General features: G+C 42.6%; 1 protein-coding gene across 1 annotated transcript in view; it reads right to left on the bottom strand.

The window, feature by feature from the left end:
- GMEB2 (glucocorticoid modulatory element binding protein 2) overlaps positions 1-25,027 on the bottom strand; it is a 2,829,650-nt gene that overhangs the window by 232,486 nt on the left and 2,572,137 nt on the right. The window contains exon 8 of the mRNA XM_044056980.1: positions 19,202-19,339. Within this exon, the coding sequence (XP_043912915.1) occupies positions 19,202-19,339 (138 nt within the window). The remainder of the gene's footprint in view (positions 1-19,201; positions 19,340-25,027) is intronic.

The raw sequence follows: 25,027 nt of genomic DNA, 5'->3' as shown, positions 1-25,027 counted from the left end.
TAAACCTAGCACAAGAGCGGCAACCAACAACGTCGTGCTCAGGCCCTAAACAAGGTATACACAAAGTATGGAAATCCTTATGCGGTATCTGTTTCCCACAAGAAATACAGTTATTCACTTTTTCTGACATCCGGTTGAATACTGAGGCAAGAAAAAACCAAAATGTTCCCCAACGGGGTACTTAGCCAACCCTGATTCGGTCTGAAACTCCGGTTTCGGAAATATCTCAGAACGCCAACCTGCACTCGCAAAACTGCTTCTGCATCGGACCACGCGGCAAAAAAGACTGAGGATATGACGCCGGTCATGCGCATTAGTACCCTGACGTACTGACGTCAGTCTAATGCGCCCTGACCGACGTCAGCCTTATACTCTGGTATTCGGGCCGACTGGATGCGGACTATACCCAATAGTAAGGACTGCAGCAATGGAAAACGAAGAACATCAACTCTTTTGGTATTAAATTCACTGCTAATATCGAGCATGACAAGATCGTCTTTTTAGACGTAGTTGTCACTAGGCTTTTAGACAACACTTTAGCTACTTCGGTTCACCGAAAGTTTCCCGAATATAATACATTACTACATGCTAAGAGTTCCCACCCACGCCACATCATCCGCAATATCCCAAAATCTCAGTTCATGTGCATTAGACGTATCTGTTCCTCAGAACAAGACTATTCTACTTGCAGCCTTGATTTGTCACAAAGATTCATCAATCGTGGTTACAATCAACACAATCTTTCTTTGACTATGGATGAAACCAATAGTTTGACACGTACAGGTTTATTAGAATATAAATCAAAGGATAGGATATCTTCTAAACAACTTTCTGATCAATCTTTGAGGTTAGTAACGACCTATGGGACTAACACTGACAGGTTCAGAGATATTATCAATCAACATTGGGGCATTCTGCTATCACATGATCTCTTGAATAATATCTTACCTGAACAATGTTCGTTCTCTTATCGCAGAGGACGTAACATTAATTCATACCTCACCCATTACAAGAGATATATTCCGAGTATTCCACATCAAACAACTTTATTTGGGGACATATTAGTGGGTTGTTTCCCATGTGGCCACTGCACTGCTTGTCAACATCTATCTAAAATAACTGAATTTACAAGCAAGAACACCTCTAAAGTGTTCAATATTAGAATCTTTGCAAATTGCAGTTCAGATTGGGTGGTTTACCTAGCAACGTGCACTTGCTCTGCCTTTTACATCGGCCAGACATCTAGGCCTGTAAAATTTAGAATAGGGGAGCACATGAGTGCTATTAGGAATAAACGTTTAACTAATGCATTGTATAAACATACTATTGATCACCCATCTGCTGCATTTAAATTTGTTATTATTGATAGGATAGTATTACACAGGAATTTTAAAGCAGGATGGCATAGTAAACTTAACCATATGGAGAATATGTGGATCATTAAATTAGGTGGCCTGTTTAGGACTGGATTAAATGAATCAGAATAAAGATTATCACATATTGTTTAGTTTGGTTTTGCATTTTTGTATTTTTGAATTAATAGATCGAATTTGATCTATCATGTATTATGCATATCTTAACATATTATGCATGTATAACTTTTAATTTCTATGTATATAATTTATATATCATATATTTATATACATATCTATAATATTCTATTCTGATACATCAGGTGGATTTCAAGGTATAAAATACCTATTTACAGTTGTTTTCATCTTTCTATACTAAGTCATTCCATATATAAGTTTATTTTTTATATGAATGTCACCTTATATATTTTTATTAAGGTTAATTATTTGGTGGCATGGGATGTATGTCCCTTTAAGGGCTTTACTATATATACAGCTGGATATGGCGGAGACATTTTTCAAATTTTGTAGCATTGATAAAGGCTGTTTCAAGTCGAAACCGGTTTGCTTTTGTAATGGCTTACAACCATTACATTTGGATTATATATGCCTGAATAAATGGAATTTTGAGCAATCCTCTACGTGCTGGTTTAATTTTGTGGATGTATATGTTTATGGAGACCGTGCACGTTGTCTTTCGTGCGTGAACCCTTTGACTTTATTTCTTCACAGACAAACCTCAGAAAGTGTGCACAGGAACACTCTTCGGATAGCATTCCTCTTAACACTGGAGTCCCACAAGGTTGTGTACTAAGTCCCTTGCTGTTCACCATGTTTGCACAAAATTATACAGCCAGGTATATTACAAACCACATCATCAAGTTTGCTGATGACACAATGGTGGTGGGCCTCATCAGTAACAACGATGAAACAGCGTATAGAGATGAGATGGAAAGTACAGTTTTGTACCTACCATAAATGTAGATGTCCGATAGATATGCAACTGCAGTCATAACATATGGGATGTCCTGCCTCAGGCAGCCCTCGGTCGGCCGGATTCCAAAGTTTGGGTCCGGCGTCGGCTGGTGTCGCCTCCTCTCCGACGTCAGAACGGCTGGAGTATAAAGGCATCGGCCGACGCCATCTTCCTCAGTGTTTCTTGCCCCAGATGTCAGGTGCCCTCCTAGGAAGGCTAGATTTGGTGAATGGATAAACAATTCCAGACATGCACAACAGTAATAAACAGATACACCATAGGAGATACCCCCAGCTAATAGGAATAGGGGTAGTGGTCCCATAAAGAAGTTGCAGAGGGGTAGGAGGGTGGGAAAATCCGACTGCAGTTGCATATCTATCGGACATCTACATTTATGGTAGGTACAAAACTGTACTATGTCCTTCAAGAATGCAACTGCAGTCATAACATATGGGTTGAATACCATAGCCAAGCTGGGGGTGGATGGAACTAAGAAAGGGATGGTGTAGCTAAAATGCCCTGCAGGACTGCCGAAGCAAAGCCTGCTCGGGATCTGGAGTATAGAGGTAGGTTGTAGTGCTTGGTAAATGTATGCACGGAGCTCCATGTAGCAGCCTCTAGAATGTCCTTTGTAGCCACTCCTCTTAGGAAAGCTGTGGATGTGGCTATAGCTCTGGTGGAGTGTGGCCTAATATTGGCTGGCACACCTTTTCCATGAAAAGAATAGCAGAATCTGATGCAGTGTCCAATCCATTTTGAAATTGTTTGTTTGGAGATTGCTTTTCCTTGTACTCCAGCAGCATAGGCTACAAACAGTCGGTCAGACTTCCTGGTGGCCTTAGTTCTGTCCAAGTAGTAGCGTAGTTGCCTGTGTATGTCCAAAGTATGCAGCAGTTTTTCCCCCCTGTTTTGAGGATTGGGGAAGAAAGTAGGCAGGTGAATGGCTTGATTTAGAGCCACCTTGGAGATTACTTTAGGCATGAATGAAGGATTGGTTCTTAGAGAGACTCTGTCCTGATGAAAAATGAGGAAGGGAGGTACTGCCATGAGTGCCTGTATCTCCGAGACTCTTCTTGCTGATGTGACTGCCAATAGGAAAACTGTTTTCCATGATAGAAATTGCATTTCTGAAGTTGCTGCTGGCTCAAAGGGAGGAAGAGTTAATTTTTCCAAGACGAAATTGAGGTCCCATGCAGGTACTGGCTGTTTTTTGGGAGGTTTGATATTCTTTATCCCTCTTAGGAACTGTCTTAGCAAAGGATGTGAAAACACTGGTTGGTCACAATTATATTTTGCTGAGATTGTTGAGGCGTGAATCTTTATGGAAGAATATGAGAGACCAGTATGAAACATTTCTGTCAAGTATTCCAAAATCTGAGATATATTCAGTACTGTTACATCCTGACCCCTGCTGGCATTCCAGATGATGAATCTCTTCCACTTGGCTGAATAGGTTTTTCTGGTGGAAGGTCTGCGTGCTTCCAGTAAGATCTCTTGCACTTTTTTAGAAAGAGAGATAGTGGAAGGAGCTATGGTAACCTCCAGGCTGTCAGATGTAATGTTTTCAGGTTTTGATGTACAGCCCTGTAATTGTGCTGTGTTAGAAGTAGAGGACATAGGGGCAGAGGCCACGGTTTGGTCCGAGTTATGCTCAACAGCAATGGGTACCAGTGTTGCCTTGGCCAGTCTGGAGCTATCAAAATGCCTGTTGGTTGTTCTGCTTTGTTCTTCAGTATCACCTTGGTCAGCAGTGGTAGAGGAGGGAATGCATAAATTGTTAGAGAGTTCCAGCTGAAGGAGAGAGCATCCGTTTTCCAGGCTAGAGGATGGTGGGTCCTTGTACAGAACTTTTCCAGGCGATGATTCTTGTGAGAAGCAAAGAGATCTATGTCCGGTCTTCCCCATGTTTTGGTTATTTGTGAGAAAATGAGAGGATGCAGCATCCATTCGTGTGGATCCAAGAAATTTCTGCTCAGCTTGTCCGCCAGTACATTGTCCTTGCCTGGCACAAACTGGGATTGTAGCTGTATGTTCAGACTCTGGGATTTTTCCCAGAGAATCATTGTTAGTCTGCAGAGGGGATAAGAATGAGTGCCTCCCTGCTTGTTTATATACCACATGACAGTGGTGTTCTCTGTCCTTATTAGCAAATGTCCTTGTTGTAGTGATTTTTCGAAAGTCTCGATTGCATGTATCACTGCCAACATCTCTTTTTGGTTTATGTGCAGATGCCTTTCCCTTGGTGTCCATTGACCTTGAATGCATCTGCCCTCCATGTGCGCCCCCCATCCATGATCTGAGGCGTCTGTTGTAATCACTTGACCTGCTTGAGGTTTGTTGAAAGACATGCCTTTGTTTAACTGACTTGCTTGAGCCCACCACAAAAATTCTCTTTGCAGACATGGAATGAGTGGGATTATGTCCTCTAGGCTTTGGCTGTGTTGGGACCATAAGCTTTTTAAGTACCATTGCAGCTTTCTCATATGAAGTCTTGCCAAAGGTATCAGAAGAATGCAAGATGCCATGAACCCCAGGGCCTGCAGGATTTTCCTTGCAGTCAGCTGGGAGAGCTTGGCTAGGCCTTTGAAGTACTCTGGTAGCTGCTGTTGTTTTTCCTCTGTGAGATAGGCCATTTGTGTTTCTGTGTCCAGTTTGGCTCCTAGGAAAGTAATCTGTTGGGATGGCAGTAGTTTTGATTTCTGAATGTTGACTATGTATCCCAAGGCCTGCAGTAATTGAATGACATAGTCCAAGTTTGCTATTAAGGTTTGTTTGTTGTCTGCTTGTATGAGGCAGTCATCCAGGTAGGGGTATATTTGAATCCCCTGGAGTCTGCAGTGTGCCACTACTGATGCCAGGCATTTCGTGAACACTCTGGGCGCAGTAGAAAAGCCAAACGGCAATGCTGAGAATTGATAATGCTCTGTCCCTGCAAGAAATCTGAGGTATCTTCTGCAGCTTTGTCTGATTGGGACATGCAGGTATGCCTCCTTGAGGTCCAGAGTGACCAGCCAAGACCCCTTGCCCAGCATGGGAAGGAGTTGCTGCAACGTCAGCATTTTGAACTTTGGCACAATGAGAAAAGTATTTAGAGTAGACAAGTCCAGTATAGGCCTCCATTTCTTTTCTTTTCTTGGAACAAGGAACAGTCTTGAATAAAATCCCTGGCCTTGTTCCTGAGGAGGAACCTTTTCTATTGCTTTTATACTTAACAGCTTTGAAACTTGATTGAGTGCCTCTGCCCTTTGATGATGTGGCAGGTTTGGCATGCCTTGTCTTATTGGCAAAGTATGGAAGTGGAATCTGTAACCCTTGTCTATTAAATCCAGAATCCAGTTGTCCTTGGTTAAGATATGCCAGTTTTTTGAGAATAAGGATAATTTTCTGCCCAAAGGTGCTTCTCTCTGAGCCTTTGTAGGCGGTATGAAAGTCAAGTCATTGTGATTGCCCTTGAGTTGCAGCTGGGCTGCCTGCGCTACTTCTTTGATTTGGAGGTTGCCATTGGCGGCCCCTATAGGAGCCTCGGTACTGCCCTCTACCTCGGGCACACCTGTTTTTTCCCCTTTGAAACTTGTCAGAGTCTGGGAAGGACCAATTCTTTGAAGGCCAGTTCCTGCTGAATCTGGGAGGCTGAACCTGGAGGAAATCTTTGACTGTCTGTACTGACTTAGCATTTTCCTCAATGGACTTCAACACATCTTGTGCATTAGCACCAAAAAGCTTCTGTTTTTCCAGAGGTGCATCAAGTAACTTTACTTTAACATGGTCTGGCAGGGGCTGATCTTTTAATCAAGCATGTCTACGTATCACAGCCCCAGTCACAGCTGCCCTACATGAAGCTTCCAATGCATCATAGCCACACTGAAGAAAATGATTATTAACCTGCTGCGTGTTATGTACTAGATCCTGCAATGCCTTTGTATCAGTAGGCTCTGGAGAGGCTAGCTTTTTCTGTAAATCATCCAGTAAAAAATCCTGGTACTGAAACATATGAAAAAGGCAGTTAAGGGACCTCATGGCTAGGGTGGTAGAGGTATAAACTTTTTTACCCCATCTCTCCAGGGACCTAGCTTCCTTATCTGCTGGCAGTGGATTCTTGGCAGTGGAAGTAGCCACTCCTTTGGGGCCCTGTGAAATAGTTTCTAGATCCACAGAGTGGGCCTTAAAGAGATGTTTGTGAGTGTCAGGGACCCTATAATATCTGTCTGGCTTGACAGGAGCCGGGGGGAGAGAATCAGGGTTAGCACTGGAGTTGGAGAAAACATCATCCAAGATATCCATAACAGGAGGAATAGCTAAAGGTCTGTGCTGGGGAAGCTTGAGGAAGGTACGTAACCTTTTCCTGGAGTCAGAGAATTCCTGACCCTGCCATTTAAAATGTTCCCTCATAGAGTGCAGGACTTCACCAAACGAGAAATCCTCTGGAGGAGAGGCAGAGGGAATAGATTCCTCAGCATCAGAATCCTCATAGGCCTGGAAGGATTCTTCTTGGGTATCTGAATGCTCAGAATCCCCAGAGGCTTCATCTGAAGAGAGGTTGTCAGCCTGCTCAGTTCTGGGCCTTTTCTGTGCAGGTGGTTGAGAACCTCTGTCTGGATGAGGCTGAGACCCCCTGTTAAGAGAAATAAGATCTGCAGCAAGAGACATGATCTGTTTATCAGATGAAGGGGCCTGGGCAGAAGGTTTAGGATGGGCCTTGGCCTTGCTGGCAGCCTTAGCACGTGCAAAGGCCTTGACGGACATGGATACAGGAGGCCTTGCAGCCCCACGTGCAGGAGTAACCTTGTCTACAGGAATGGTGTTGGGTAGATCCAGAAATAGAAGTTATGTTCTTACCATAACGTTCCATGTTAGTTGTCTTCTTCTCACCTTCTTCTTGCTGGATGGGTTCGGAGCCGACCTCGCCTCCGACTCGGCCACTCTAAAAGCTCGAGAGTTGGTTCCACCGGCTCGAGGCTCCCCTTATATCCCACAATGCTAGGCGAGAGTTACCTCAGATCTCGTTTGTAAGCTAACCCCAGCTTATAATAGTAACAGAATAACTCTAAACAGAGTCCACCTCTAACAACAGGGAGAAAGAAGGGTGACCTACATCCTGATTCAGGAAATATGCAAGCAGCATATGCCTAAGAAAAGAGGTGGTAGAAAGAGAGGTCACAATCACAACTCCTCTAGGTCTGTCCAGGCCAGGGGAAGGAGGGTGGGATTAAGAAGAAGCGAGAAGAAGACAACTAACATGGAACGTTATGGTAAGAACATAACTTCTATATGTTAAGTTGTCTATCTCGCCTTCATTCTTGCTGGATGGGACCGCGTCCTAGCACCTTGTCCCGGTGGCCTAACGGAACAGACTCCTGAGAACAGTGGAACCAAAGTTAGCTCTATGCCTAGAAGCTAGATCCAACTTATAATGAGAAATGAAAGTGTGAGGAGTAGCCCAAGTAGCCGCTGCACAAATGGTGTCAATAGGCAGTCTGTCTTGGAAGGCTAAGGAAGTAGCCAAAGCTCTGGTAGAATGGGCCTTAGGTTTATTAGGCAGCTTTTGGTGTCTAATTTCATAAACAAGGGTAATCAGAGATGTAAGCCATCTAGATAATGATACCTTTGAAACTGAAAGTCCCTTTCTGCCTTCTGCATAGGAGACAAACAGTTGGTCAGATTTTCTGAATTGTTTTGTTCTATCCAAATAGTACCTCAACTGACGATGAACATCTAGCCAGTGTAATTTTTGTTCAGACCTATTGGACTATTCTGGAAAAAGACAGGGAGGTCAATGCTTTGATTTAGATTTGATGTCGAGACTACCTTAGGCAAAAAGGACGGGTTGGTTCGTAAGGATACCCTGTCCTTATGGAACAATAGATAAGGAGGTCGACAGCTGAGTGCATGAAGTTCTGAGACTCTTCTAGCTGAAGTAATAGCTACCAGAAAGAGAGTCTTCCATGATAGCAATTTTAAAGAACAGGAGGCTGCAGGTTCGAAAGGGGGTAGAATCAAAGAAGTAAGAACTAAATTTAGGTCCCAAGGAGAAGGAGGATTTCTTATAGGAGGTCTGAGAAGAAAAACTCCTTTCAAAAAGGCTTTGCAAAGCTTGTGGGACATTAAGGCAGACTCAGAAATACCCACATGAAAGTTAGAGATAGCTGCCAATTGAACTTTAAGAGTAGAAGGGGATGAACCTGCATGGAAGAGTTCAGCTAGAAAATCAAGGACTATTTGGATGGAAGCAGTGAAAGGATCTATGTCCCTTCCTTGAGCCCAATATGTGAAACGTTTCCACTTACTCAAATAAATCTTCCTAGTGGAAGATTTATGGGAAGCTATCAAAATATCTCGAGCAGAGTGAGATAATTGAGGAAGCCTGGCTAAGGTTGGAACTGGAGGAACCAAGCAGTGAGGTTCAGAGAGGGGAGGGAGCGATGTAACTGACCCGATTGATGGATCAAAAGGTCTGGAACTAGGTCCAGATGCCAAGGTCGCTCCAGTAGAAATTGATGTAGAAAGGGGAACCACACCTGTCGAGGCCAGTAAGGAGCAATGAGGATCAACGAGGCCTTCTGAGCGATAGCTTTCTGTATCACTTGAGAGATTAGTGGGAAGGGAGGAAATGCATACAGAAGTCCCCGGGGCCAAACTTGGACTAGAGCGTCTCTGCTGGTTGGCCTGGTAAAGGGAATAGAGTGAAATAATGTCTGCACTTGCTGTATTGGGGAGTAGCAAAAAGATCGCAGCAAGGCTGACCCCACTTGAGAAAAATCTCTCTCACAACAGAGTCTTTCAGAGACCACTTGTGAGGCATGAGGATAGCTCTGCTCAATTTGTCCGCTATTTGATTGGACTTCCCGGGGATGTGCATTGCTATCAGAAAACGCTGAGAAGAAATCGCCCATTGCCACAATCAGAGTGCTTCTCGACACAGGGGGCAGGACCTGGTTCCGCCTTGTTTGTTGATGTACCACACTACAGACATATTGTCTGTCTGGATTGCAATCGTTCCCAAGGGGAGAGAGTCTTGAAGGGCTTGCAACGCTAAAAGCACTGCTCTCATCTCCAGAACATTTATGTGCAAGTGGCATTCGTCTGGTTGCCATGTGCCCTGGACCGTCCTGCCCTGATAATGCCCCCCCCACCCGATCAGGGAGGCGTCCGTTGTCAGAGTAGCAACCGGAGGGGGAGGAACAAAGGGTCTTCCCAACCAGAGCTGAGGGGAAGACATCCACCACATGAGATGATTTCTGCACGCCTGCGTGATCATAATGGTGTGGGACATTGGAAGTTGCTGGTATGACCATTGTGTAAAGAGCATCCATTGAAGGATTCGCATGTGGAATCTGGCAAATGGAAGCAGAGGTATGGCAGCCGCCATAATTCCCAACACTTTCAGAACTAACCTGGCTTTGATTCTGTTGTTGTTGAAAAGGAGTGAGACCAGTCTGTGTATGTCTGTTATTCTCTGATCCGTTAGCCTCGCAGACATGTCTACTGTGTCTAGATTTGCGCCTATGAAGGTAATAGTACGACAAGGCGACAAAACAGACTTTTCGCAATTTATTGAAATGCCTAACTTTTGACAAATGCGAAAAGTGTAATCCCTGGCGATCAGAAGGAGATGCTTGGTGGGAGCTGTGAGGAGCCAGTCGTCCAAATATGGAAACACCTGGAATCCTTGTCGTCTCAGGTGAGAAGCTACCACTGCCATGCATTTGGTAAACACCCGGGGGGGCAGTGGTGAGACCAAAGGGCAAGGCCCTGAATTGAAAATGACTGGTTCCCAGCCTGAAGCGGAGGAATCTTCTGGAGCGTCTGTTCATTTTTATGTGATAGTACGCATCCTGAAGGTCTATAGAGCACATCCAGTTTCCTTTTCCCAATAGGGGAAGGATGGACTGCAGCGTGACCATCCGAAATCTTGTTTTCTTGACTGATCTGTTCAAGATACTGAGATCCAAAATTGGTCTCCAGTCCCCTGTTTTCTTTGGAACTAAAAAGAACCTTGAGTAGATTGCGGCTCCTTGCTGGTCTGCTGGAACTGGCTGAATTGCTCTTTTGCAAGCAGTTTTGAAATTTCCAAAACCGCTAGATCCCTTTGCAGGTGGAACATCTGGAAGGGATTTTTTTGATTGTTTCGGAATGCGAAGAAAGGGGATAGAATAGCCTTCGGAAATGATGGACTGTACCCATTTGTCTTGAGTCAGGGATAGCCAGGCTTTTGGGTACAGTGACAACCTTCCCCCGACTGCCTCCGAAGGTGGGCAGCCGGGCAACACCTCAGGGATGCTGAAAGGGCTTATCAGAGAAGGCTTCTCGATTGCCCTGGTTCTGCGGAGCCCCCCTGCCTCGAGGGCGTCTACCATTGTTATTCCCGCCTCTGCCTCTGGCGGGGTAACGACTTTGTGCGTCAGGCGAAGTCCCTTGATTTTGTTTACGGAACCACATTTTCCCACTTTTCTGGCCTTTGGGGTAAGGCCTAGAAGGAGTAGGAAAACGGACTCCAACGGCAGAAAGAGTCTTGCCATCAGTCTCGCACCTAGTCAAGGTTTCTTTCACTTGAGGACCAAAGAGAGATGATCCATCAAACGGGGAGTTAGTGAAAGACGTCTTGAAGGGGTCCGCAAAATTGCATAGCCGCATCCAGGCATGCCTACGTAAGGCCACACCTGTCCCTGCGGCCCTACTCGCTCCATCAGCCGCATAAGAAAGGAGGCGCATGGAGGAGTTGGCTATGGAGTTAAGGGTAGCCAGCTGAGTGTTCATTTTATCTTGAAAACCCGCAGCTGTAGGATCCTTCAACATGTCACTCGCTTCTTTAATCAAGTCCCTTTGAAGACGAGTGAAATGGCACAGGTAGTTCAGCGACGCATAGTAAATGTCGCTGACGAGAACATCCGCTTCCGTACCTGTCCATGGACCTAGATTCCTTGTTAGGTGGATGGACAGGTACTGAAGGATCAGCTAGTTCCTTCTTAGTGGCAGCAGCTACCACCATAGCATCCACAGAAACTCCTTTTGTCAAGAACTGCTTGTCTGCTGGTGCCGTTATGAATTTGGAGGGTCTCCTGGGAGTGGGGTCCACTGAATCAGGAGCCGTCCATGCCTTTTAGCAACCACCTGCATGAGGGGGTCAAAGGGGGGGGACACCCAGGAGGTGGAAGGGCGAGAGCCAAACGCCTCAAGATATACAGATTCATCCTCCGAAGGGTTAAGGGCTGGCCAATTTCCCCTCTGCTTCAGGATCTCTAGAATGTCTGCAAAAGAGACATCTTCAGAAGGGGAACGGGGGGAACCCTCGGAATCATCTAAATCTGTGTCAGATGTGATGGACTCAGGTGAGTCAATGTGTTTCCTCTTACACTTCCTCTTCCGAGGGGGCTCTTCTGCGAAATCAGGAGAGGCCTCGGAAGAGGATGAAATCCCCACATGGGGTTCCTGAGGAGCTGGCTCTCTGCGGTCCGGGATGAGGGAGTGAGTCGACTTGACCTGAGGCACCGTAGAGGGAGGGGCGGACGGCGCCGACTGTGGAGTAGAGCCAGGCTCTAACACACTCCGCATGACCTCGAAAGCACCCCTGTCAGGCAAAGCCAGAGGTCCCCGCTCCGAGAAGCTGAAAACCTCCCTCGGCACCGACAGTGATGGCTCCGAGGCCGATGTCGGAGCCGAACTCACCAGCGCCGAAGCTCCGAGAGGAAGAGCGGGGTCGGACAAGGGTCCGATGCCACTCACCCCCTCGGAGCCGACGATGGAAGTCCGGCGCCGAGATTCTTCTAAGGAAGAAATCGGAGCCGACGATGGAGCCGAAGACAATTGTATCGGCTCCGACGCTACCACAGTCTCGGTTCCGACACGACCCGACTCCGAGCTCAACGGAGTCGGAGGAGGAATATATTGATGGACAGGGGCAGGCATCGACTGATGAGTCGGGCTCTGAAGCATCTGGGCCAGTGCCTCGGACTTAAGAAGTCGACTCACTACCCTCTGAAGGTCATGATCCGACAGCCTCGATGACCTAGAGGAATGAGATTTATGGCTCCGTTCAGACAGCAGGGGAGATCCTGGAGCCGAATGAACGGAGCCAAGGGATGGTGACCTGGACCTCTTCCACGATGTCGGCTCCAAAGTTCTGGTCGGAGCCGACACGGGGATCTCTATTACCTCGGCTCCAGCCGGAGCCGAGGGAACCACAGAAACTGTGGACTGAGACTCATCGGCTCCAGCCGGAGCCGATGTAGGCGGAGGTTTAGAAGCCTTAGGTCTCGGCTCAGTTGCTGGAGCCGAAGACCTAGAAGCCTTGGAGGGCTTCCCTGAAGAGACAGTAAGGGAATCCTCAGGCTTGAGTAAACCTCTCAAAATTAATTTATTTTTTCTTTCCTGCAGGACCCTGGGACTGAAGCCATGGCAAACAGCACAGGAGTCCTGCAGGTGCAAAGGCCCCAGGCAGTAGACACAAGAAGTGTGACCGTCTGTCAGAGACATTTTCTGACAGCACGCATCACACTTCTTGAAGCCTGAGACCTTTGATTCTTTAGACATCCCGAAAGTGCAATCACACACACAGTCAAAAACACACTGATTACACCCTGTCTAGTTTTAGCTTAAAATAAAACAACTGACTAAGTTTTAAATTAAGAAAATAACACACACACACACCCACTAGGGAAGGAAGAAGGCCTGAAGGCCGAGGGAAGAACTTAAAGTTCTTGTGGGGAAAAACAGGAATTTTAAGAAAAAGGGGCAAGAATTCCTCTAAACTAAGGGAAATAAGTATAAAATTTAAAATTAAAGGGGTTTAATTACACTAACTTTACAAGAAAGTCACTTACCAAGAACCGGTAGAAAACCAACACCTCGATCGCTGTAGCGGCAAACGAGATCTGAGGTAACTCTCGCCTAGCATTGTGGGATATAAGGGGAGCCTCGAGCCGGTGGAACCAACTCTCGAGCTTTTAGAGTGGCCGAGTCGGAGCCGAGGTCGGCTCCGAACCCATCCAGCAAGAATGAAGGCGAGACAGACAACTTAACATCTTCGGTTTCCGGAGGAAAATCAACAACCGGCACCCGAAGGACGTGTTAACGCTGTGTTGTCGGCCTGGAGCGGTTGAATTACTGCTTCCGAAGGGACTGAAGCACTAGCGGAAGGTTTACGAGGTGCATCGGTGGAGGACGCGGGCCGAGGATGTCGGTCCCGGTCCTTTCATTTTTTGGTAACTTGAGTTGTCGGTTGATCCGACGGCATGGTGTAAGCGAAAGATTCACAGAAAAAGTCTTCGGCAAATTCTGCCCGGCGCCTGAGAGTGCGCTTATTAAAGCAAGCACAGGCAGCACAGGCCGAGACGTCGTGGTCTGGGCCCAGGCAAGGAAGGCAGTAAGAATGGAAGTCCTTATGAGGTATTTGTTTACCACAAGACAAACAATTATTAACTTTCTCAATTTGTTCTGACATCGGCTGAGGCAAGAAAAAATGTTCCCCAATGGGGTATTTAGCTTTTAGATGACTTCGGTACTGAAAACACAGGAGCTGACCGACCGGCACTTGCGAACTGCTTCTGCTTTGGGCACCGCGCGGCAAGAAAGACTGAGGAAGATGGCGTCGGCCGATGCCTTTATACTCCAGCCGTTCTGACGTCGGAGAGGAAGTGACACCAGCCGACGCCGGACCCAGACTTTGGAATCCGGCCGACCGAGGGCTGCCTGAGGCAGGACAACCCATATGTTATGCCTGCAGTTGCATTCTTGAAGGACATCAACTGATTACCTGGTGTGGAAATAACAACTTAGCACTAAATGTGAACAAGATAAAAACAGATAGTTGTGGACTACAGGAAAAATCGCAAGGAACATTCTCCCTTCACCATCAATGGGGAAACAGTGGAAAGAGCTAGAAGCACAAAGTTTCTGGGAGTGCACATTGATGAGGACTTGTCTTGGAACACCAATACAAATGCCATAGTCAAGAAGTGCACCAGTGACTGCACTTTTTAAGAAGGCTGAAGACAGCAAATTTCCCATTGACAGTTCTTACTACCATCTACAGAGATACTACAGAAAGCATCCTGACGAACAACCAAGTATGGTATAGAAGCTGCTCTACCTTTGAGAGAAAATCCCTCCAGAGAGTGGTGAAGACAGTTGAGATGATCATCAAGACCACCTTATCCCCTATCCATGACCTGTACTTATCCAGATGTCTCAGCAGGGCCAGAGGAATAATTAAAGACTGCACTCACCCTGTTTATAGACTATTTCTGCATCTATCATCTGGAAAGCACTTCCGAAGCATACGTTGCAGAACTACAAGATTCACAAACAGCTTCTTCCCTACTGTCATCAGGCTGCTGAACTCTAGTAACAACTACACTTCATAATAGCTATCTGGATCAAAAGAAACTGTAGAAGCTTGTATCAACTACATTAACCTGGTTACCAGTTTCATCTAATCCTAAGTGCAATATTCACCATGACTGTAACCTATAGGCCATCTAGGGCAGTAGCAACGCAGTAAAATATCTCTTCTTTCAGTGCAATTTATTTATTACAGTTAACATATAAGTAAAACACTTATGTATAGAACAAAACATTAAAATATGTATGTATGCAATACATGTTGCGAATTCATAAATTAACCATAGTGCAATACTCAAATGAATGTCTTTCTGTGCAAGGATCAATGCAATGTCTTAACCAAGTACCTGTGCAATGCTAAAGTCTCATGCAAGTGTTCACTATGAAAAGTGTTAAAATATGTTTCTAATTATGTGCAGTATTAGTCTGTCTCACTGGTTTCTCTATTCAATACTTCCATGATGGCATTTGATTTCTCCCCTTCCTTTCCCTTACTACCCTGTGTTTTTGTGGTAAGACTATATCTGTTATTAGTTTGGCTGCACAGTAATATATATATATATCCTATTTACTTCTGTTATAATGATATATTATATATAGATATAAATCTCTATGGACAGTCCTAATTATTGTGTTCATTTGTATTATCGAACTTCAAACTTTTTGAATTTTATTGACTTTCTGTAGTCTATTTCTTTCATTGATCATAATATGTCTGTCCGTCTCTATTAAATCAAGCAACTCTTCTCTTAGATCATTTTCTTCCAAATTGAGGGAACATTCTTTGTTCTCTATTTCCTGCAGGCATTCTATAGACAGTTCCAGAGCATCTTCCTGTGCTACATTCTCTTCACTTTCATCCTGTGTCATCTGTTGATCTTTCATATGGGAACTCAGAGGTCTGTGACTCCACAAGATTGACTGTGTCAGACTTGCCACAGTTTCCTGCTCCTTCCCCTGCTGTGTAACTCCAACTGAACATTTGTACTGGTTTCTTATGGAAAGCTCCAAAGTATCTTCATAAGGCAACTGATCAGATGTTTCCCACTCCACTGGTTTCTCCTTAATTTGGGGATCCACTGCTCTATCCTGCTGTGACGTTATCCGAGTTAGATTTTCTACACCAAATCCTTCACTTTGCAGGTAATCCATAACCTCAGTTTCTATTTCTTTAACTTTCCCATTACTAATCTACTTTTCCTCTTTATTTTCTTATTGCATTGTAAAATTTTCCATGTATGCATGCCTTTGCCTGTATTTCTCTTCAAATATATTTGGCGCTGCTCTTTTTGTACTGATTAGTTTTGCTTTCTATTTTGTATAGATACTGCACCATACTAAATCTCTTTTTCTTTCCCATGTCCATATTTCTTCTTCCGGTGTCTCCTTCTCCTCCTGTTTCTCCTTACTTCGGGGACTTGTTGTTCCATCATGCTGTGATATAACCTGTGTTGGACTTTCTACACTAAATCCTTCACTTCAGAAGTATTCCATAACTTCAACTTCTATTTTTTTAACTTCTACTTTATTAATCTTCTGTTCTACATTCCCGCTTTGTGATCTTATTTTTTTATTGTGAAATTTTCCATATTTGGATGCTTTTGCCTGTATTTTTTTTTTATATCTTTGGGTCTGACTTTTTTGTGTTGATTAATTTGGCTTTCTCCTTTGCATAAATATTACTCCATAACAAATCTCTCTTCCTTTCCATATGTATAATTCTTTTTTATACCTTTGAAAAGTCTCTAGATTTTGATCTTTATATTTTTGCACTTCCTCGGTTGCTTCTTTTTCCAAACAGCTCAAAGTTTCTTGGTCTATACAATGTTTTTCATAAATTTGTTGCATTAATGAACATAAAATTTTATTTGAAGCTTCTGACAGTTTTTCTTGTGGAAGTATTTTTCTTTCCTCTATTTTCTCTCTTAATATTGTGGTACATCTTTTGTCTGGAAATTCTGGGCTTCTTGCATAATAGTAACAATACATCATTTCTTTCTTATCCTCAATAGTCCACTGTATCATCTTTATGGCTCTTTTTTGGTCTATCAGTTTCTGTGATTTTGTGGTGGCTTGCCTTATGAGCTTTGAGGCTGAGCCTTCATGTGGTGTGGATATGTGTGTGTCGTAGTGAGTGTTGTTTTGGTGGAGTGCTTTTGGAGCTCCTGAGGACATCTGATGTAGGTCCAATATCTGGGAGGTCTTTGGAGTTAAAGAAGACTACTTTTAAGAGCCTCAGCATATGTGGGTCTGTGTGTTTGATCCATATTGTGTATGTGTGGTGGGTGTAGTGTGTACATTTTTGACAACCTGATTGGTATTATGTGTGCTTGTATGTTTAAGCTTTGTTTCCAGTGACATTGTGTAAATACATCTCTCACATACCTTATCAATTTGTTTGAGAATAAGCTGGCTATTATTAAACATAAGGCAACTGCTACATTGCCTCAGGATGCCCATATACACCAAGATGGATGTGAAAATAGTAGGACTGTTCACCTCGATAGTTTCTGTCCCTATTTGGGTAGTTGCTGCAAAAGTGAAGAGTAGTAATAGGGGCATCTACTCCTCAGCACGTGGGGTAGTGCTTATCCCTTTACAAACTAGTTTCTGTTCATGCAATCGAGATAAAGGGTAATCTTGCTGGGCCAAAAGTGTAGGCATGCAATAATTAAGTACCAGCAACAAATACAAAGGAGCAAATTATACTTAACATTGCATGGAAGCCTTCTCAGTACAGTATTAGGGACCTCTAAACTTATTCAAAATTTAAAATCAAAAAAAAAAAAAAAAAAAAAAACAGCTGCACTCTAGTACAGTTAAATGAAATGCAAAACAATAAAATAAATCTCTTACTTGCCAAGAATGGAGCAGGATTAAATCAGGGCACACTAAGAGTGAGATATTTTGCAGTAAAGGAGGTTTACTCAAGAAAAAAGTTCACTTTTACACGTAAGTATTACGCTAGCTGCCTTTGTGGGCCATTTTAAGACTAGCCAATTTCCCTCAAAGGTGAGAATCAAATCTCTGTATGGTATGCAGAGGTCATTTATCAATACTTGGTAGGAAATAGAGAAGAGACAGTATTTTAAAACAGTTTTATAACATACTGTAACACAAACATTTATTTGCTGTTGGGCTGTCCGACCCTAAATTCACAATGCATATATTTTGCAACTATTATTGTTGCACTATCATTTCTGAGGTGAATTTCTTACTATATCTATATCTTTTTGAAATATATATCACTCTCTTATGATTCCAACTAGTGTACATTTCCACTACATTAATGTTTACTATGACTGTCTACTATATCTCCTGTGAAATGTATTTCATCCAGGCTGGGTCTGAAGATGGGTCAGTTCTGATCAGTGCACTACCTCAGCAAAAACATCTAAAATAAAATAAAATGCTCTTGATTTTCTTACTGAGAAAATGCTGCCATCTCTTAAGCTGAGTCATATGTTTTGACAAGTATATACCAGAAGTGACATTATTCTCTATTCCATCCATCCTCAACCCCTTTTCCCATTTTTCCACATGGGGTTGGGGTGTCACTTCAACAGTGACAATCATTTTGAGCCAAGGTTTACAATGCTGAGTGACTAGCCCTGCCACACACAAACACACCTACAGCCACTTTAGAGTGTCCAATCCACCTATTGCATGTTTTTGGAATGTGGGAGGAAACGGAAGCACCCAGAGGAAACCCACATGACCTCAGGGAGGACATGTAGACTCTGCATAGAAGGCACCCCAGCCAAGAATCGAACTGGAGAGCCTCTTGCTGTGAGGTGACAATGCTAACCGGTGCACCTCCATACTCTATTATGGGTGTGATAAAGGAGGAGTAGATAGGGTTGATAACTTCCTTAGATCTAGATGATATAGCACTAACTAGATAAAATAATTTCTTAAAGACAGTGAATATATGGTGATCAAAAACCAATTCATTGTCAATAAATGTGTCCAGGTTCCTAATAGCTACCAGTTTTTAAAGGGGTGTCATCTATGAGGCAGGTGCTCATGTTTGTCAAAGGACACAATGCTGCATTTTTTGGCATTTAGCTTAAGGTCATTATCATGGTATCATTTGTTTCTATGAGTTGGGTACTCCTGGAGAGTGGCTCTCCCTTGCCCTCGGAGGACATCCTAACAGCTGCAGAGGATGTGGCTAACCCCCAAGTCAGCTTGTATGAGTGGTGAAAAAGAACTGGGGAGTGTAAGGGTCAGTTGCACCATTCTAGTCTGGTAAGTGATGGAATGACAGGTAATGTCAGGTAATGCTATATGCCCCATGAAGCTGAGCATTTACAGAAGCTTGCAGCTAGGAATGCCAGAAGAGAAATTATCTGTAATTACCCACTGTAGATGTCCTTCAAAGTTAAATCATACTGGCAAGATGGAAAGCCAATGTCTGCAACTTGAAAAGTTAACTTACAAAACACAAACACTACTAGCGGGCTTCTTAGAAAAAAAAAAAAAGAGTAACTGAAGTGATATTCCTTTCTGGAGTCCAAGATGACAGGCTGCTTACCACTGAGCTGTAATGGGGGCTGCTGCACACGCTCCTGGAGACCTTTTGCAATCTCTATGATTTCCTGTTGAGTTTCCTGGATTACATCCTCTAAAAGACCTGCATCCCTGAGTCCTTGCCAGAAGGCAGAAGTGTCCTCTGCAAAGAAAATAGTACAGGAAAGAACAATCAGACAACACTAACGATTCAGGCTCAGACCCTTCACCTGCAGAAAAACAAATAATTTAACTGTAAATACCATCTGTAAAGGAATTCAGATGAACATCCCAGGTAATAAGCAGCAATGACAGGTTTCATGCGAATACAACAAATGGAAATAACCTACACTTTAACAAAGGAGAGATGTCCAACAGGACTGAGCAAAGAACTAACCCTCTTTTACTGTCTTTATAACATTTCAAAACATATGGAAAAGCCAACATTACAAAAGCATTTAGGAGACTGTGGTTTACTGGTATGATATTTAAAAGTCTGAATACTATAGCCTGTAAAATAATATCCCTGTAATCTTGTTATTTGTTAACATTTCCTGCTTACTGGTTCAAAAGATCTCTTCAGTCATGACCTGGGCAGACACACAATTACATAATTTTAATTCACTATGCATTCTGACATCTAACAATGCTGAGCTGGTTAAGCAGTGGTCATTTTAAACAAGTAATCTGGCTACAAATGCAGACTTTAAATAACATATTGCATACAGTGTTCACTAAATATATGTAAAAAGACCCAAGCTGAATAAACACTAAAAATTGTATTTATTTATTTATTTAACATTTGTTAACCGGGAAAGTCCAACTTGGAACAATGCCAATTTTTAGCAGAGGCTCGGGAATAAATGCTCCAGATGCATTTTTTTTAACATGGGAGGAAACTGGAGGAAACCACACAAATGCAGGAAGGACATGCAGACTCTGCATAGAAGGCACCCTAGCCGAGAATTGAACCGGAGAACCTCTTGTTGTGAGGCGACAATGAAACCACTGCACCACTGTGGTGTTCAAAATTGTCATACATGGAACAATGAAAGGCATTCATAGTGCAGCAACTCCTCAAAACTAATATAAAATACATGTAGAAGGGCTGGGCATATGGCACAGAAAGAGTACCTTTATCTGTGATGCTGGAAAACTTGCATTTAATTATCAGCCTGGGTACAATGCAGCCGAAGGAGGGGCATGGCATGAGTAGCTATTAGCCAACCCCATTTCTTGGTGGGGAGAGGATGTTGACATTTACATTGTCAGGTTGCCTGTAACAGTAGAACAGCAAGGTAAATTGGGAAGAAGAGATGTGAGCATGCTGCAAAATACATCAGACAAACTCATTCCTAAAACCCTACATTAACAGACAATTGCTACGCCTCAGACTCCTGTGCATTCCATATGTATATAAAAATGTAGCCTCTCCATTGGTGTGGAGTGATAAAACCCTGCCAACAGTCTAGGTCACCTGGGTTCAATTAGTAGCTTGGGCAAAGACTGGGGTTGTGCATGGAAGAGAGTAGTAGTCTAAGAGGGGCTGGGAGGGAGCAGGGCTGAGCTTCCACGGAGGCAGTGTCAGATGTCGCACATTGCCATTGCACTCCTGCTCCCACATCACCACATACCCAGAGACAGGGCAGGAAAAATAGGAGTGGCCCATAAAGTACAAAAGCACCCCAACAGAAATTGGAATGCATTGCTCAGGACACCTTTAAGAGCCAGAACAGCATTGGTCATAAATTAGTGTTAAACACAGGGTAGACTGGAGGGACCAGTATACCTGGCATTGGATGTGGGGCACTGGAAATGGCTGTCAGAATGAAGCAAGGATGCAAAGCATCATAACCTCCACACTCAAAAAATGTACATATAAATGCACACTCCACAGACATGCATAAAATATATACACGCACATTGCTATGACACAGATGCACAGATATATAAACTACACATACATTACATATGTACAAAGAAACACTAGATATACTAATCCATACACGTGTCTCTGTGTGTAGAGAAATTTGCTTTTCAATAAAAGCAGAAAAACATGATGGCATAGGCATCAACCCCCCCCCCCCCCTCCCATTTTTATACATAGGGTCAGGGCATTAAGGCAATAATACTAAATGTTGTACCAAAAGCTAAGCACAGCAAGAAGGCAATTAGAAACAGTTGGCTAATAGTCTGTGAAACAGGATATAGTTAGTAGAAAAACTAAGAGTAGTATAGTACTGGCAAAGATCACCACGTAAACCTTACAATGTTCCACAGTTCTTCCCTCTTACTAATTACAGGTGGTAGCACAGATCACCAAGTAAAACCTCACACGTTGCAGTAATTAATTAAAACATTTCTCAAACCAGAAATAAGCTTCAAATACACTCTGAAAGTAATCCAAGAATAGAAATAGTACAACAATCAAAGCTCCTGGGAAACCACAATAGTTGAAAACTTAAAATTTGATCCACATATACTCCAAGTTGTTAAAAATAAACTACCCAAAAACTGGTTTATTACACAGAAGTAAACACTATCTCACTGGCAGCACTAGAAAAAATACTGAAGAAACATACTTATTACTAACTGTCCTTTATGCCTCCTCCATCCTGACTGACCTTCACAGCACCCAAAAAAATTAAATGAGACAGCTGTTATGACAAACCTGCTAGATTTACCACAAATCTACACACAAAAATCCACCACTGCACAGCTTTATAAAACTATACTGATTAAAGTACCATTCACTATGTCATATAAATATGGGGAGATTCCTTATGATTGGAGATGTGCTTATTAACCCCATTTTTAAGGGGAAGGGAAGTAGGACAAACCCAGAGTCATGCAGACCCTTAAGTCTCCTTTCATACTGTGGAAAAATAATAATGGAGAAGGTAATACTGGATAAGTTACTGTCAGAACTAGTTAGGTTGGGACTTGAAACCATACATCAGCATGCATATACTGAAAACAGATCTATTACCACCTGTAACATGATCTTCTATAACAATAAAATAACAGCTACAAATGAAAAATTGTGCTGTGATGTAATTTATATAGATTTAACTTCAGCATTTGACAGGGTCATACATATAACACTGATCAATAAATTAGTACAACTAGGTACTGATGACGGATAGCTGCATGGCTTACAAATAGGACATGGCAGGTATCACACAGCAAGTGGACAGTCAAAATCCTTGGCTACAGTCAGGGTGTCCCACAGGGCTCTGTCTTAGGCCCTTACCTGTTTAGACTGTATCTTTCAGACCTAACATTTTCATCTGAGGTGTTCTACAGGCTATATGCAGATGACCTGAAATTGGGTAAACTAATTACATGTGTTACAGATAAGGCATGTCTGCAAAATAACTTGACTAAATTGAACATTTGGGCACAGGAGAATAATATGCTGATAAATACATCAAAAATTAAGCATATGAGGTAGGCATACACTGAAAGGTGAATATTTAATACAGCACACAGTGAACGAAACTGTAAACTCATTTAAGGACCTGGGTATATGGGTAGATTCAGCTATGACTTTTACTAGTCATATCAGCCAATTGGTTCATGATAGTTATAGAACTATAGGTTGTATAAAAAGATTTATAAAGTCTAGGAAATCAAAAATAATAAAGTAATTGTTTGTTAGTTACATTAGACCCAAACTTGAGTATGGAATAACAATATGGAAACCCTACAAGAAAACAAACATGAGTAAACCGGAAAGAGTACAACGGAAATATAGCAAGGGTATTCATGGATGTGAAAATTTAAGTTATTATGAAAGACTAAAATATCTGAACTTGTACACTGTCTCTTACAGATATCTAAGAGAAGATCTGTGACAATTACCAATAGGAATGTTTGGGATTAACAAAGTACTACAGAATCATCAGACAACCTATGTAGAAGATTCTATAGGAATGAGAAGTGTACTGATTAGTTCTCTGACAGAGTACCTGATGCATGGAACAGACAACCAAATTACATTAAAGCAAGTACTAGTTCAAATATTTTTAAAAACCAGACTGGATACTTATTATGGGAACAAGTGTTTTGGTATACTGACAAGCTAGATGGGCATTAATGCCCTTGCTTGAAATATTTGCATGTATGTATGTATCTTATTTACTCACAGCTACTTATTGCCTATAACCTAATAAACAAGCCAGAAAACTGTCCAGCTTTAAAACAAACAAAAAAAAAACACCATAAAATATTATTCCCTATCAAGGAACTACAGTCTCAAAATAAACTGCATCTACTAACCACAAAATGTCTAATAGTACTGCTGGTGACTCACTCTACTGTGGTCTCTAAAGTTTGGAACTCCCTACCACTACACTTACACCAAACTGAACGTTTTCAAAAAACAAGTTAAACAATGCATGAATAATTCCTGGCTATGCTCCTGCTCAGCTTTAGGGTAATACCCTAACTGTAAGCATCAAAAATTACTGCTTAATTTACTACTTACTGTTTCATTTAATTCTAATGGTACTATATGTAATTTTCTGCCTCCCAACCTTCTCTTTATTTCAAAATACAGGCCTCTCTTTTATGATTTCTCTCTTGCTAAAGTATTTCTAAGTATCAAGTAATCTCTGTGGTATCTCCGAAGTCTCAATACAACCCACTAAACAAGTGTAGTGGGTCCAAAAACAAAACAGTGTAAGAAACTTCTCTGTGTGGAAGATTTTCAGTCTATATACCTCTAGTTAATCACTGTATATTAATCAGATCAGACAAAAGTAGCAGAAGTAGCAAACTTAAACTCGTCTTAAGTAAAAAAAAAATAATAATAATAAAAAAAAAAATTAACAGAATTGTTAAGTATTCGAAAGTAATCCAAGCAAGGCAGGCAGTCTGTTTCCACCCGAAAATCCTTTATTAAGTACACAGACAAACAATCCAAGTAAAACAAAAATAGAGTAGTTCCCTCACAAACTTTCTAAATATATATACTTTTTATCAGGCAAGGGAGTGGTTTATTGTGCTGTAAAACAAAGCGTTATTGGTACACATGTTAAATTCACATCCCTTCCCCCATCAGTGTGCTGTCCTGCTCTACTTAGTACCTGTCATAATAATATAACCCTTATGTACTTTAAATAAAATTTATAATGATGTGGTACCTCTTATTTAACCAGATTATTAAACAAAGGAATGCAGAAGGTCAGATGGTAGTGGATTTTGCAAAAAGGATGGACATGGCTGTGGTGAATACATATTTTAACAAGAGGGAGGAGCATAGGGTGACATACAAGAGTAGAGGAAGATGCACACAGGTGGATTATATCTTATGTAGGAGGGCCAGTTTGGAGGAGACTGGAGACTGTAAAGTGGTGACCGGAGAAAGTATAGTTAGGCAGCATAGGATGGTGGTTTGTAGGATGACTTTGGTGATCAAGAAGAGGAGGAGGAGTGTGAGGGCAGCACCAAGGATCAAATGGTGGAAATTGAAAAAGGGTAATTGTGAGGTGGAGTTCAGGGATGAGTTAAGACAGGCACTGGGTGGCAGTGAAGAGTTACCAAATAGCTGGGTAACTACAGCAGAGCTAGTAAGGGAGATGGCTAGAAAGGTGCTTGGTATCACATCGGAACAGAGGAAGGACGGCAAGGAGACATGGTGGTGGAATGAGGAAGTACAGAAGAGTATACAGGCAAAGAGGTTGGTAAAGAAAAAGTGGGAATGTCAGAGAGATGAAGAAAGTAGACAGGAGTATAAGGAGATGAGGTGCATGGCAAAGAAAGAGGTGGCGAAGGCTAAGGATAAGGCATATGAAGCGTTGTATGAAAGGTTGGACGCTAAGGAGGGAGAAAAGGACCTGTAACGCTT

The sequence above is a fragment of the Protopterus annectens genome, chromosome 14.part0 (genome assembly GCF_019279795.1).
Source record: "Protopterus annectens isolate FY-2018-M chromosome 14.part0, PAN1.0, whole genome shotgun sequence".
Lineage (NCBI taxonomy): Eukaryota > Metazoa > Chordata > Ceratodontiformes > Protopteridae > Protopterus > Protopterus annectens.
The sequence above is the reverse complement of the archived record's forward strand: the minus strand, read 5'-3'. Positions and strand labels throughout refer to the sequence as shown.